This window comes from Garra rufa, chromosome 12, assembly GCF_049309525.1.
Source record: "Garra rufa chromosome 12, GarRuf1.0, whole genome shotgun sequence".
Lineage (NCBI taxonomy): Eukaryota > Metazoa > Chordata > Actinopteri > Cypriniformes > Cyprinidae > Garra > Garra rufa.
Window position 1 is genome coordinate 663230 of NC_133372.1, and position 14531 is coordinate 677760.

A 14531-nucleotide genomic window follows, 5' to 3' on the forward strand; every position below is an offset into this window, starting at 1 on the left:
GAAAAAGATGCACAACCAATCAAGAGAACCACAGCCTTGAGAGGCTTGTCAAGCTAAATCGATTCAAGAATTTGAGTGAACTTCACAAGGGATGGACTGAGGGTCAATGCATCAAGAGCCTGTCCAGACGTGTCAGGAATTTGGCTACAGTTGTTGTATTCCTCTTGTTAAGCCACTGCTGAACTGCAGACAATGTCAGAGGCATCTTACCTGGGTTAAGGAGAAGAAGAAATGGACTGTTGCCCAGTGGTCCAAAGTCCTCTTTTCAGATGAAAAAATATATACTCAATATATATACTCAAAATATACTCAAATTTGCTGTTTTGGGACCAAAAACTTAACTTACTCTCTCTGTATTTTATAAAAGTGTTTAGTTATCACTTAAAGTACACTTGAACCCACTAGTGCCAGGCCTGTCTGAGGGTGTACATTTTTGGGTGAACTATTCCTTTAAATGTGGGCAAAGTGGGATGGGGCTTGCAATTGACTGCATGGAGTGGAATTGAAAAAGTCAGCTACACAGACCTGCAAGGTAAAAGATACTTTATGAAATAGTTTCAAGACATTTTTTGTTTCAACGTGCACTAAGAAAGAGAACTCTGATGTTTTTATAACCGAACCATTAATTTAATAACATGACGACTCATTTGTATATGCTATTGAATATGTATTTGTAATACTTGGTTGAAAAGCACATCTCAGGAACATGTTTTACACAGTTAATATACAGAGGATCATAGCAGTTCTAAAGGATTTATAAACTTGTTTGTAAAAGTGCTCAAACTGAACATGCAATTTTCCAAATCTCTGTGCCAACAGGAAGAGCAGTGCTTTACAGGTGTGTATGTTTGTGTGTGTGTGTGTGTGTGTGTGTGTGTGTGTTCTGTACACATGACAAGGTGAAAATGTGTTTCTTAAATTCAGAACTGTCAATGTAATATTTATGCATACATCATTATGCAACATCACAATTCAAAGAATAAAAGGTGATTTTCAGCCAAATCTCTGTGTCACAGATCCTCAGACAGGATTGGTGTAGTTGACGGGGAACAGTCCGGTTCTCCCGCGCAGAACACCTTTCCACCAGAAGCGATCGGACTGATCTAAAACCTCAATAACATCTCCAGCGTGAAAGTTCAGCTCATCTGCATCCTCCGCAGAGAAGTCATACATGGCCCGAACCTTCAGCGCAGACGCCTGCTCACACAAACATTACCATTTCATTCAGCGCTACTGACACATCTAATGCTGTGCATCATTTGTACATACTGATGACCTGATGTCACCTCAGGTGTGTTTGTGTGTGTGTGTTTGACCTGTGGTGGGGGTAGTGGTGAGGGTTCGGGTGGGCGAGGATACGCTGGAGCTGGTGATCTGTAATTATGTCTCTGCTGCAGAACAAAAGCATAATTTTGACTAAAGCTCATCAGATGACTGACTGACTGACATCACATGAGTGACAGTGGCTCTACCTGAGAGATGGGCGGCGGTTCAGCAGACCTGCTGTGTGGGAAATCAGGTGGATTCTGTGTGAGAGAAAGAGTCAGAACAGGAAGAAACACAAACAGTGAGTGTTTGGAGAGAAAAACCATGTTCTGAAGATAATGTGAGCACTGCAGAACACACTGCTAGGAGTGCTTAAGGAGTTTGCCAGGACATTGTTAGATGGTTTCTATGTTTACACAGGTCCTCTGGGAGGTTTCTAGGGAGTTACTGGTTAGATGGTTGCTAAGGTGTAGCTAGGATGTTGTAGGTGGTTGCTATAGTGTTTCTTTGGTATTGATAGTAATATTGTGATGCCAGTGTTGGGGAAAGTTACTTTTAAAAGTAATGCATTACAATATTGAGTTACTCCCTAAAAAACTAATTACGTTACTTAGTTACTTTTTATGGAAAGTAATGCGTTACGTTACTTTTGCATTACTTTTTAAATCTGGGCAGGGCTTGCTCATTTGTTTTTAATATAAAAAGTTATATTTTTGTCAAATGTAAAAGCCTTTTCACACCAAAAGCCTCAGGCTTAGAGAAAAGTAAACTGACGTCTGTACAGTAGACCGCAGAAGAACAAATGCCAACTTTTCAGCAATAAAAAGAAAAACAAATGTTAGATTATCTTGAGTCATTTTTGTTTATTAGTATGGATGAATTGGATCATCGAAGGTCGGCAGCAAAGACATCGGTTAATAAAATGGGATTAAATACATAAAGGATATTTGTATTATTGAACATATTTAATTATTGCAGGTTTGTGTTGAATTTCAGTGTTTTTATTCATTTTGAAGAACACTATCTGTTTTTTTAGTGAGTGAGATGAATTAATGCATGTTCACATTTATTCTAGAACTAAAGTAACATCTTACAATTTCTCTCAACATGGGGACAGGAGAGCATTTAATGAATAAAAAGAGGGAAAAGTAACTGGTGTTACTTATTTGAAAAAGTAACTCCGATATTTTCTTTTCAATTAAAAAGTAATGCGTTGCTTTACTAGTTACTTGGAAAAAGTAATATTTTTACGTAACTTGCGTTACTTGTAATGCGTTACCCTCAACACTGGTGATGACTGATGTGTGTCTGGACTCACCCGCTGCTCTGTGAGCAGGAAGACACGGCTCTGTTTGGAGATGGAGTTTTGTGTGTAGAACTCCACCAGTCTGTTGAGGGAGTTGAAGGTCTCGCTCCACAGATAATACTGACCGCGCCGGTCTCTCATCACTTTAAAGTGCTGCACATCATTCTCATGTCTGATGGCACAAAGCACACAGTATAAAAACCATTACGTCTATGGATTATCCCCATAAAACTTGGAAGCCAGTGTATGTGTGTGTGTGTGTGTGTGTGTGTGTATGCTGTACCTGACTGAAATGGAGAATTCTCCAGGTGAACTCTGGGAGCCTCGGATGAGGAAGGATCCGATTGGTTGACACATGAGTTCTTCCTGTGCTGACTGACGGCTGGTGTTCTCCTGATACCAGCTGGAGAAACAATGATATTTTGAACAAAAGATATTTTGAAGAATGTTGGTAAACAAAGAGTTGCTCTAGGCCTCTAGATGTCACTGTATTTCCATACTATGGCAGTCAATGGTTAATGTCAACATATAGTCTCCAACATTCTTCAAAATATCTTTTTTTTGTGTTCGTCAGAAGAAAGAAAATCACACTGGTTTGGAACGTCAGTTCCAGTTTTAATGCTTTAGTAAAGTGAATGTTCCCAAAATGACAATACACTGATAAAGATTAAAGTGACAAATATATTTGAAAATGAACTAGATAAATTACTGTATTAAGGTAAACTACAGTATCAAAATAAAATACTGTTTACCACTAGTCATAATAAATACATTTTGTGACCCATCAAGACAAAATCTTTATCTTGACTGCTTAAAAAATAGACAACTAATAACGTGCTTGGAAAAAAACTAAATAAATTAAATTAAACAATATATAAACAATATATATATTTTTAGTTGTTTCTTAAAAGCCATGGATAGGTCTTCTGTATTTATTTCTAAATCTTATCACTACCAGTCTTCTCCTCTAGATGTCACTTATGTCTTATTTTTCTGATTTATAATACAACAGTCTTAATCAGGGCTGCTCAACCCTGCTCCTGGAGATCTACCTACCTGCAGATTTTTGTTCCAGCCCTTAATTATCAAGTACCACTTAAGAGATCAATTAACTGGTTCAGGTGTGATTCTTCAGGGTTGGAGCTGAACTTTGTAGGATAGTAGATCTCCAGGAACAGGGTTGGGCACCCCTGGTCTTAATGATGTAATGTAAGTTTGAATGAATCTCAAAATGATAAGAACACATTTTTGACTCATAATGATGGAGCAGGTGACATTTCTGTAGATTATTATGAGTTCTGTACTGTCAGACTGTCAAAGCGACTTCACTAAAACTGCACAAAACGGAAGATTTCATTACTACCACATGAAACAACCACAGGACTTGATCTTATCCACCAGCTGTTGATTGGATTGAAGAAATGTTTACTGGAATTGACACAGATCTGATTGGCTGAAGTGCAGTGCAGTTTTACATGCTTAAACGAATTGATATCAAATCAATATCCATTTATTTACTTAAATGTATTACTAGTGTTACAGGTTTGATTAAGTGACTGTGAGTACTAGAGATAGTGAGGAGTGTCCAGGCAAACACCACTAACTAACTACACAGTGTTGAGTGTCAGTGATCTGAAGTGTATTGGTCAATCTGGTGTTGCACAAACAGAATATTGCAATTGTTCCATTTACTCTCTGTGGCAAACCATTTAAACATTAAATCCTTAAAACATACTAGCAACCATTTTAATGCTACTAGTACTTATTCATTATCTACTAGTACTACTATCTACTATTATTCAGGTACTAGCACTTATACTTTAGGTACTAGTCAATTTCTAAAGATTCAGATATTTCATTAGATACCATGTTAGATACTAGTAATTATTTCAAAAGTGACTTAATAAGTAACTATTGGACTGATTTCTGATGGCTTAAGCACATTTTTTTGTAATCAAATCAGTAAAACATCGTAGTTTTCTTGCAAAAGCTAATAAACCTTGCTTAACTCTTCAAACCTTCGTAAAAATGGTATTTTCGTATCAAACAGTTAACACAAGCCATCACATTAATAAGCACACAATGCACCAACTACACACTGATGGTATGAATAAAAAACACATCTGGCTTTTGCTTTCTCTGTGCACAAGGTAGGCTATGTCAGTTTGAGGTCATACTTTTGTCATAGTTCTGAAAAAATAGAGGGATCCAAACTTCAAGTACTGGTGTTTATTTACACACATCAAAACAAACACAAGTGTTTTTTCCAAGTCAAAACAAAATACTGTAAATAATAGCCATAAATGTGTATAGTTTTGCCAGGAGTGTGTTGATCATTTGGAAATTGAGAGTAAAGCAGTGAGTTGCATTTACAGTTCCGCAAAAAGAGTGCAGTGGATTTGACCTACAGTTTTGCAAAGTGTGTGTTACAAAATTGAAAACTGAGTGCAAAGCAGTGTTTGTGCTTTTAGTTTTGCAAACTCAGTGAGTAGTTTTGCTATAAGTATTAATAGTTTTAGAAATTGTGCTATAAGAATCATAGTTAGGGTTTAAGCCATCAGAAAAAACTGTTATAGTAACACATTTCACATTTATACCATTGACTTCTATTGATTTGGTGTAACACTGTAAAACAATTCACCAGTTTCAACTTAAAAAAATAAGTTTAGCAGCTGCCTTAAAATGTTAAGTTAAATCAACTAAACTCACAAGTAAAATCAACTAATTTTTATTGTAATAAGTTCAAATGACTTGTAGTTTCAAGCTGATTTACTTTAACAACTTAAGGCAGCTGCTGAACTTAGGTTTTTAAGTTAAGTCTGGTGAAAACTTTTTACAGTGTACAAGTAAATGTGTAGTAGTAGTAGCTAATAAATAAATACTAGAATCAAAATAATAAGTACTACTAGTTAATAAATGTACGTTAATGTCTTTTTAATTAGTACTAGCATCTAAGAAATAAGTACTAGTATCCAGTAAGACCTAATATCTAATAAATAAATACTAGTATATATTTAATAGGTGTGAGTATCTCATAGTAACTACTAGTATATAATGATTAAGTACATATGATTAAGTAATGTCTAAAAAATAAGTATTAGGTCCTAATGAATAACAACTAGTATATAAAAAATAATAGCACTTTCATTTACAGTCATTTTACTTGTGTGCATACCATGTGCCTATTATAGTAATTAGAATAACTAGGTAATATCTATGTACTAACCCGGATGCTATGATGTCACAGGGTCATTTTTATAAATTCTATCTTTTATAAATTCTTGTGGACTTTATAATATGTATTTTATGTGAAATTGAAATTTACTGTCATTTTTAATACATTTAATGCATTTCAGTAAAAGTCTGAATTGCAATCTGATGTGTGTTTGTAAGAAAAAAAAAATCCGTATTTAAAATGTAATAATTTACAAGGCGGACCTTCATCAAAAGCGGAATTAATTGAGCCGTTTGTGCCAGCCTGGGGGAGAAAGATATTGTAATAATGTCAATTATGTGAAAAATAATGCGTTTTACGAACCACCAAGCATGAGAGCATGTTCTAGTGCACCCCTAAAACTAAATAAAGAGCATAATAGGACCACTTTGAATTAGATACTAGTATGTTATATAAATTAAATGCTAAAATAGATTGCCACAGACTCTGAGTCATGTTTCAGTGAGGTGTGACGTCTGTTACCTGGGGAAGAGGATGTTGATGTAATTCCGTGGCACGAATCCCTCCATGCCGTTTATTTCTGCTCTGAACCAGTCGTCATTGGTGCCTAAAATCTACAAAAGAGCATGTGAAGATTAGACTCACTTCAGGAGCTCCAGAGGAATGAACAAACTGAGGTTTAAAGTATCTATATGGTCAGAATAACTGGATGAGTTGAGTGTACAGTAGGTGCAGTGAGCTGCAGATGTAAATGTTGAACACACCTTGATGATATCTCCCTTCCTGAAGCTCAGCTCGTCCTCGGCTGTGGCGGTGAAGTCATACTTCCCTGTCGCCTCCATGACGGAGACACCTCAGAGACTAGAACGAGAAACACTGGTGATTGTAAACTTTAAAGCGACAAGAACACATCCAACCACATGCCAGTCACACACTGCTGACATTCACATCATAACCTACCAAACACACACTACAGCACAACCACATGAAAGACACAGATCAGCCAAACCTGACAGTTCTGCCGTTTACTGACCCTCATGCCGCTCCAAACCCACCTGACTTTCTGTCTTTGAGTTTGGACCACATGCTGGTGACTGAATGTTGACTGAATGATCATGTTTGGATGAACTATCCCTGGCAGTCTTTTGACTTTTGGTCAGTCATGTTACATTGGACTGAACTCATTCAGTGCAGTTTAGACTGTGTTTGGTCACAACTAACACAACATTTTCAGCTTTATGTTCACTGAGATGCCAGACATCTCAACACAGCCTCTGATCGAAAGCTCACAACCGATGACCTATAAACAACCGAAATGACATCCAGCTAACAGGGAACATTCTCAGAACGTTATGAACAAACGTTCTGTCAGCTATTTTAACAGAAGTTCCCTAATCTTAAACAATGCTATCAAAACATTAGCAAAAAAATAAATAAATAAACATCCAGTACACCATTCATGGAAAGTTTTTTTTTTAAATTTCATTTCATTTTCTCTCTATCTGTACAAAAATGGGTTTTATGGACTGCAGTTAATGGATTCTTATGCTTATAAGTTTTGATGGACAATGATTTTTGACATCTCTGACAAGGTTCTATCAAAAGATAGCACGTATTATGGATTGCACTGTATGGATATATTGTAGGTTGCTCTGAGGTTGTCTTGTTGTTATTCATAAAAATGACAATACATTCAACTTCTAATTTTAGATGGCTGTAATGTTTTTTAAAATGTTCTTTTTTTAACTTACTACTTGCTTCAGATGATTCAAAGAACAAAATTAACATCCCAAAGCATTTTTTAATGCTCTTCTTAACATTGACATGTTAAACAAACAATGTTTTAAATGTTCTGAGAATGTAAATGTACATCATGTCTCATCTTTTGGAGTTATACCTTCTTCTAATGAAATGATGTTTAACCAGCAAACTACTTTGACTTGAGTAACTTAATAATTTATAGCATAACACACTTAAAGAAACAAAATCAAGTTATCAAATTGAGTGATGGCTTAGAACCAAATTGTGACCCTGGAGCACAATTTATGCATCATCTGAAAGCTGAATAAATTGATGTATGGTTTGTTAGGATATGACAATATTTGGCTGAGATACAACTAATTCTCAGTCTAAAATCTAGAATTTTATGGTGCATACTGAGAAAAACGCCTTTAGAGTTGTCCAAATGAAGTTCTTAGCAATGCATAATACTAATTCAAAAATTACGTTTTGATAGATTTACGATAGGAAATTGAGTGATTATCTTCATTTCTTCACTTAATATCCTAATGATTTTTGGCATAAAATAACAATCGATAATTTTGACCCATGCAATGTATATTTGGTCACATTTATGCATTTCAGGTGATATCAGCAGCTAGTAAAGCACATACTTAATGTCAGTCATTGCTCTGTAGCTGAACGTTTAGGCACAAAAATGATTTCAGATGGCCTTTTGAGGCAGAAGAAAAACAACAGCGTCGGTGATAAATAAGCAAATATTTAATTACTACGATATACAAAAGTGAGAAAAGTTAAAAGCGTACATTTACACACAAACTGACCATCAACCTCAACTTTCAAACACCATCTTTATTTTCTTTTACATATTTGGCTCAACTACTGAATCAAACAGATTGTGGGATACAATGAATGAAGGACATCTATGCTCAAACAGATGAATATATTTCAGTGACACGATCGCTGGATACGATCATTCTGTGTCCTTCTCTTGTTTGCAGAGGCAGTATTTCGAGCTGATGGACGCAGGCGTAGAATCAATGTAAATCTTCATGTGTCCACCCACAATCTAACCATCAGCTCTGCTCTTCAGCACGACGCCAACCACAGGAAAACTTCAGCACAACAGAAACTTCTTTAAATGTCAAACATAGCATTCAACACTAACACCTCTGTTCCTTTACTTAAAGTAACACTTAATTTCAACACTTACTCACTTACAAAAGCATGATGGGAACTAAAATCCACTGCCCAGTTTTCATAGCCATCTAGACCATTTCAAGTTTTTTCAACTACAACTACAACAGTCAATTTGATCAAAATCAAAACAGATTTAGCTGAACATCTACGCAGGTGTTAGTCTCTAAATCTCATTACCATCTTTACAAAAAGAGACAAATTAGGAAAATGTTTGTGCCTTAGTGTAACATATACTACAGTGAATTCTGAACAGTAGAGTTGCATTCTTGTTCTGTAAAAAACTCTTATGAAAACAAATTTGTATAATGCCGTCTTTGATGTTATAAAATGTTATAAAAGAATGAATTGATTTGAGACATGTATGAAGTGTTTTGGTAGTTTTAGTGCATTCCGAATGTGAAATAACTGCTGTGCCGAAATGAAAGTTGGTTAGGAAAGCTTTGAAAAGTGACCTATATTTTGAGAAATGTGTTCTAGCGATTGTAAAAAACTGTTAATAAATGAATTAGAATTGCACAGCCATGCATGTATTTATTTAAGTTATTTAAGTACTAATAGGTTCCCTGAATTTCTTTTAGTTGTGACACAATGAAATTATGATGAAATTATGATTAAACGGGCTGCGTTCCACACAGAAGTATGTCCATGTCTTGTACTTTTCTGTTTGAAAACATTTTCAGTAAAGTATAATTTCTCAGGCCTTTTTTCAACTTTGACAACATCGTGGTTGAGAAATCATTGTGGTTAAATATGAATGCTGCGCCAAAACTGCATTCAATTAAAAGTCAGACATCTAAACAAAATGCTTCCTCATAACTAAATTTAGCTAAAATAAAAAAAAAGGCAATTTATTTTTTAGAAATATTCTCAATGAATTGACTTTGAACTTTTTGCATGTTTATTTCAGAGCAGTTTGATGCTGGAATGTGATTGCGTATGGTATCGTGTTCATCTGCAGTGACTGATGATAAAAACACCAGAAAAACCCACGCCATGCATTAAGAGCCGGGGCTGTAAATCTTTTGGATTGGATGAACAAAGTAATTTACTTATTTTGTTTTCTAGGACACATTTTAAATTTTTTATGTAGCTTCTGTTCAGTACTAAATGTAAAATAAGGTCAAAAGAAAACTGTACACATCATGACTCATATTTCATAATTCATCATATTTCCGTCTGGAGCATCAGTAAATGTTTTCGTCTATTGTAATAGCTGATTGATTTACTTGTCCTCAGTGTGAAAAGATGGATCTCATAATGTTCGGAAAGGGGTTAAAATATGTAGAAGATGCTGAAAAGAGTGTGCAGGAGCTGGAGGATGAACTGCTTATGAAAGACTATCACAAAACATTAAAACATTTGTTGATCATCCAGGTAACGACACACAGTATGTTGATTAAAGGGTATGTACATTTTTTAATTTGAGAGATTTTTTTTTGTCTTGTGGAGTGTAACACTGTAAAAAAAAAATTGTTTCAACTTAAAATAATTTGTTACCCTGCTGACTTTTTTTGTTTACTCAACTAAAATATTACAGTTGTCACTTAAACTAACGCTAAGTAACTTAAAATTTCAAGTTGACTAAACTAAAAATTTTAAATCTGCGAGGTAATAAATTACTTTAAGTTGAAACAACTTTTTGAAACATTTTTAATTTTTTTTACAGTGTATGCATCCATTATGTGAAATAGCTTATTCAGGACTGTTCTAAACAGTGTAACTAAAAGTAATGCGTTACAATATTGAGTTACTCTCTAAAAAAGTAACTAATTACGTTACTTAGTTACTTTTTATGGAAAGTAATGCGTTACGTTACTTTTGCGTTACTTTTTAAATCTGGGCAGGGCTTGCTTGTTTGTTTTTAATATAAAAGTTGTATTTTTGTCAAATGTAAAAGCCTTTTTACACCAAAAGCCTCAGGCTTAGAGAAAAGTAAATTAATAAGTAAAAAGTAATGCGTACTAGTTACTTGGAAAAAGTAATATTACGTAACCCCCAACACTGGTTCTAAATAACAAATAAAATGCCATTTTCACAATCCCACTTATTCTATTAAAATGATGCACATTTAGTATATTCTGCAGGGGGTTTGTGAGCTTTGTGTCTGAAGCTGAAATTCCCCAGAATGCGGTGACGTGTTCATCTGAGGTTTGTACTGTAAGCAGCTCGTGTTCTGCTCACCTGCTTCCGTGCGTTTCTGCACCGTTGCAGCTGCAGCAATGCAAAGCCTTTCATCTCATTTGTGTATCGTTTGTGCTCACGGATCACAGGCAGATTTAGTTCACCGAAACACACATCTGATCTCAGTTTACAACTGGAATCTTGCAAAATAACGGTTCAAACACTGACTTGCATGACATGCTTCAGCTATATGTGAAGTAGTGGGGCTAGTTGTCACACTTCACTTCATATTGTTCAGTAGGTTTCTTTAATTGCTAGTTCATGACATATAGTAAATTCTTATTCTACTAAGAGATATTTTATTCTATTAACATGTGTTAAAATTACAGCATATAAAACACGCGACTAATCTGATAAAACTGCTCTTGTTCTGACAACACAGTTCAATCTTTTACTCTGAACCTGCCTTCATCACATTTTGACTCTTGTCTGATGTTATTGTGCTTTTGTTGTGTCAAAATATTGTAAATTAAAAAAACAAAAACAAGCATCTGTGTAAGTCTGACTCAAAGTCTGGTACACTGCAAAAAAAATGCTTTTCTTACTGATTTTTTGTCTTGTTTCCAGCCAAAATATCGAAATATTCTTACATTTCAAACAGAAAACAAGATTATTTTTCTTACCCCATTGGCTGATTATTTTTTCCTGTTTCAGGCAAAAATGTACCTAATTTTGACTTGCTTTTTCTGAAAACAAGACAATCATTTTTACTCGTCTAGAAATTCCTTTAAATATTTTGGCTTTAAAACAAGAAAAGAATTTTTTTTGCAGTGTAGTTACTGAGATCCTGTGATTGTAGCCTCGGATTCCCCTTTAACATACTTTTGTGAGTTTATCACCAACAAAAACACCTTCATCAGACGTACCGTCTCATCATGAGTCTCTCTGGTGTTTATTTCCTACTTTGTTAATGCTGAATGTTCAGAAAGAGACACTGAAGGATCGTGTGGATCTATAAAGATCATAGTACTTACAGCTCATCAACTGATGATCCGTCTGTCGTCTGAACCTCACGGTGTCAGCTTCACCTGCAGCTCCGTACTGAGATATAGTTTCAGAACATTTGGAGGAAGAAGAGAAGTCAAGCTTATCTCACATTAAACACGACATGCGCATGACTGCAAAAAGAGGAAATAGAAAGTGTAAATCATCCTCCCTCCCTCTGTGAACACACACACACACACACACACACGCTCTCACACGCACACATAGACACATTTGTTCACCATTTGAGTGACTTCATTTGTTGTTCTCAGGTTCTCAGGTTATTTATATTTTGCATGGCTGAACTCTAGCTCTAAACAAACCATCATAGAAACCTGTTCAAAACTTTATTTCAGACATGATATAATTGATTTACAAGACTTTTTAACTAGTGTGGAGCAGTGAAGACTTTCTCACTAGTAGGTTATCATGATATCCCACTATATAAGTGAGGACATTTGGCCATCGCAAGTTAACAAGTGCACACACACACACACACACACACACACACACACACACACACACACACACGCACACTTGCACTTCCTGTCCATATGAACGCAGTTTCGTCTGACAGAGATAAGCGTGTTCAGCCTTGTACTTCTGTTATTTGGTTAACTTGAATTTTGCACTGTTTTCATTTTTTGGTGATTCCAAACATTGACCAGAATCACCATACTGCCATATAGACAGCAGGGCTTCGTTTCCCGTACAACGGCGTAACTCACCGCTTAACCACTCTAGTCTGATGAACCTAACTAGCTAGTCACAACGGTTTTCCGCCTGGTTGCATCTCCTTAGTTCAATCCACATTGGTTTAGCATTATAGGAGTCATTACCCTGTAGAAGCTGGTCATCCAGGCTGGTCTTATGGTTTTTGAGGGGTTTTGGCCACTTCCTTAGCTCACTGTAAAAAGTTGTCACCAGTTTCAACTTAAAAACTTAAGTTCTGCAGCTGCCTTAACATTTTAAGTCACTTAAAACTGCAACTACTTTCAACTCACAAGTTAAATCAACTTAAAAGTAGTAAGTACAAGTCATTTTTTTTATCATCAACCAATGATAAAACCAAGTCATCAACCAATTTTATTTTTGTGAGTTGAAATAACTTGTAGTTTTAAGTTGATTTAACTTAAAATTTTAGGGCAGTTGGTGAACTTAGGTTTTTAAGTTAAAACTGGTGAAATCTTTTTACAGTGCTGGCCAGACTGGGAGACCAGCTAAAACCAACTACTTCCAGCTTAAACCAGCTAAGACAAGCCAATCAGCCTAGGCTGGTTTTAGCTGTTTTTTTTTTTCATCAGGGAGTGTCGTCACATGAAGGTGCTGGAGTTATAACTTCTAATCAGTCAATTCAAGACTGCAATGACAGTTTCTTTCAACTGCAAACACACTCTAACAGTTGTCATAACAGCTCTTGTTGACAAACCAGTCCCTATAATGGCTGTTATCAGTGTTTTTAGGCCATTGTTTTGTGAGTGATAAAGTGTGTTTGCTGAAAAACTTACCTGCATTTTGAATGTGAAATTAACAGCTGTGCTGAAAGTTGGACTGTGTGAAGAGTTTTGAAAAAGTGACCTGCTGCAAATACTAAGAAACATATCAGAAATTGTTAAAAAAAAAAGTAAAAACTGTAATTGTGTTGATAGTATTATAGCTCCTTATCGTCATTTGTGGTGCATCTGTCCACATTCACTTTCATATTGTGAAGTATGGCCAGGAATATCTAGAAGAAAGTCAAACAGGTTTGGAATGGCATTAGAGTGAGAAATGATGACAGAATTATCACTTTAGTCTGAACTTTCCCTGTTAACACACATTGAGAAACAGGGCACTTCTAAAAATAAAGATTGGTTTTTGGCATTGATGGTTTCATCACCTTTTAACATTCAACGTTCTTTAGAAACCAGAATGGTTATTCTGTGAAAATAAATAAATAAATATATATATATATATATATATTTTGAAACCTATATTTTTAACAGTGTGAGTGTAAATGTTCATGCTCCTTCATATGACACATGTGTGAGTGTGTTTGCAAATGTTTCAAGTGTTCTGGTTTAATGCTTCTCTTCTCTGTGAATGACACGTGTCTCAGCTCTTATGATCTTATGTTGAATGTCAGTCATGGCTATCGGCGTGGAAACATAAGCAGTTCTCTGATTGGCTGTATCTGTCATGTGTGACTCTGGAATCATGTGTTTAAAGCATCTGATGCTGCGGCGCTCCAGTCTGCATTTGTTCATATGTTCATATGTGTGTTCAATATGATCATATTATGATTGGAAATGATATGATCTAAGAAAGACCTGCCTCACACCCTAAACTTTTGCTTTAAAGCAGTCCATTTTTAATTGAATTAATTTCTGTTAACATACTGATACAGTGTTTATAATTCAGTTTCTCAACACTGACCAACACACAAAACATTCCTGCTAAGTTATTAAATCACTAAATAAACATTGAAAATTCAAAATGTAATAAATATCTGTATGTAAAAAAATATTAAATATTAAATAAAAAATGTTTCATTTGTCTTTTTTCACTGTTGTTAAGTGCAGTATAACATTTGAAGCGGATCAAAAAAAGTTAATCAAAGTTGTCCTAAGACAAGAACAGGTATTGTTTTGGCTTTAGGACAACTTTGATGAAAGGTTTTGATCCAGTTCAGATGTTGAC

At 35.3% G+C, this 14531-nt stretch overlaps 1 protein-coding gene across 1 annotated transcript; it reads right to left on the minus strand.

The window, feature by feature from the left end:
* Nucleotides 1–526: 526 nt before the first annotated feature.
* grap2b (GRB2 related adaptor protein 2b) lies at nucleotides 527–11981 on the minus strand. Its single transcript, XM_073852226.1, has 8 exons — nucleotides 11843–11981; nucleotides 6512–6608; nucleotides 6270–6361; nucleotides 2856–2975; nucleotides 2585–2744; nucleotides 1473–1526; nucleotides 1317–1391; nucleotides 527–1197 (listed from the first exon to the last, which is right to left on the minus strand). The coding sequence occupies exons 2-8, from the start codon at nucleotides 6587–6589 to the stop codon at nucleotides 1021–1023; spliced, it is 756 nt and encodes a 251-aa protein (XP_073708327.1). The 5' UTR covers nucleotides 6590–6608; nucleotides 11843–11981; the 3' UTR covers nucleotides 527–1020.
* Between the last annotated feature and the right edge of the window lie 2550 nt (nucleotides 11982–14531).

What these genes read in the sequence shown, in the direction of transcription:
- grap2b (XM_073852226.1), bottom strand. Translation starts at nt 6,589, where the DNA reads ATGGAGGCGACAGGGAAGTATGACTTCACCGCCACAGCCGAGGACGAG. An exon ending in AACCGCCGCCCATCTCTCAG is followed by an intron (nt 1,392 to 1,472) that starts GTAGAGCCACTG and finishes TTTGTTCTGCAG; the next exon opens with CAGAGACATAATTACAGATC. An exon ending in CACCACTACCCCCACCACAG is followed by an intron (nt 1,198 to 1,316) that starts GTCAAACACACA and finishes TTGTGTGAGCAG; the next exon opens with GCGTCTGCGCTGAAGGTTCG.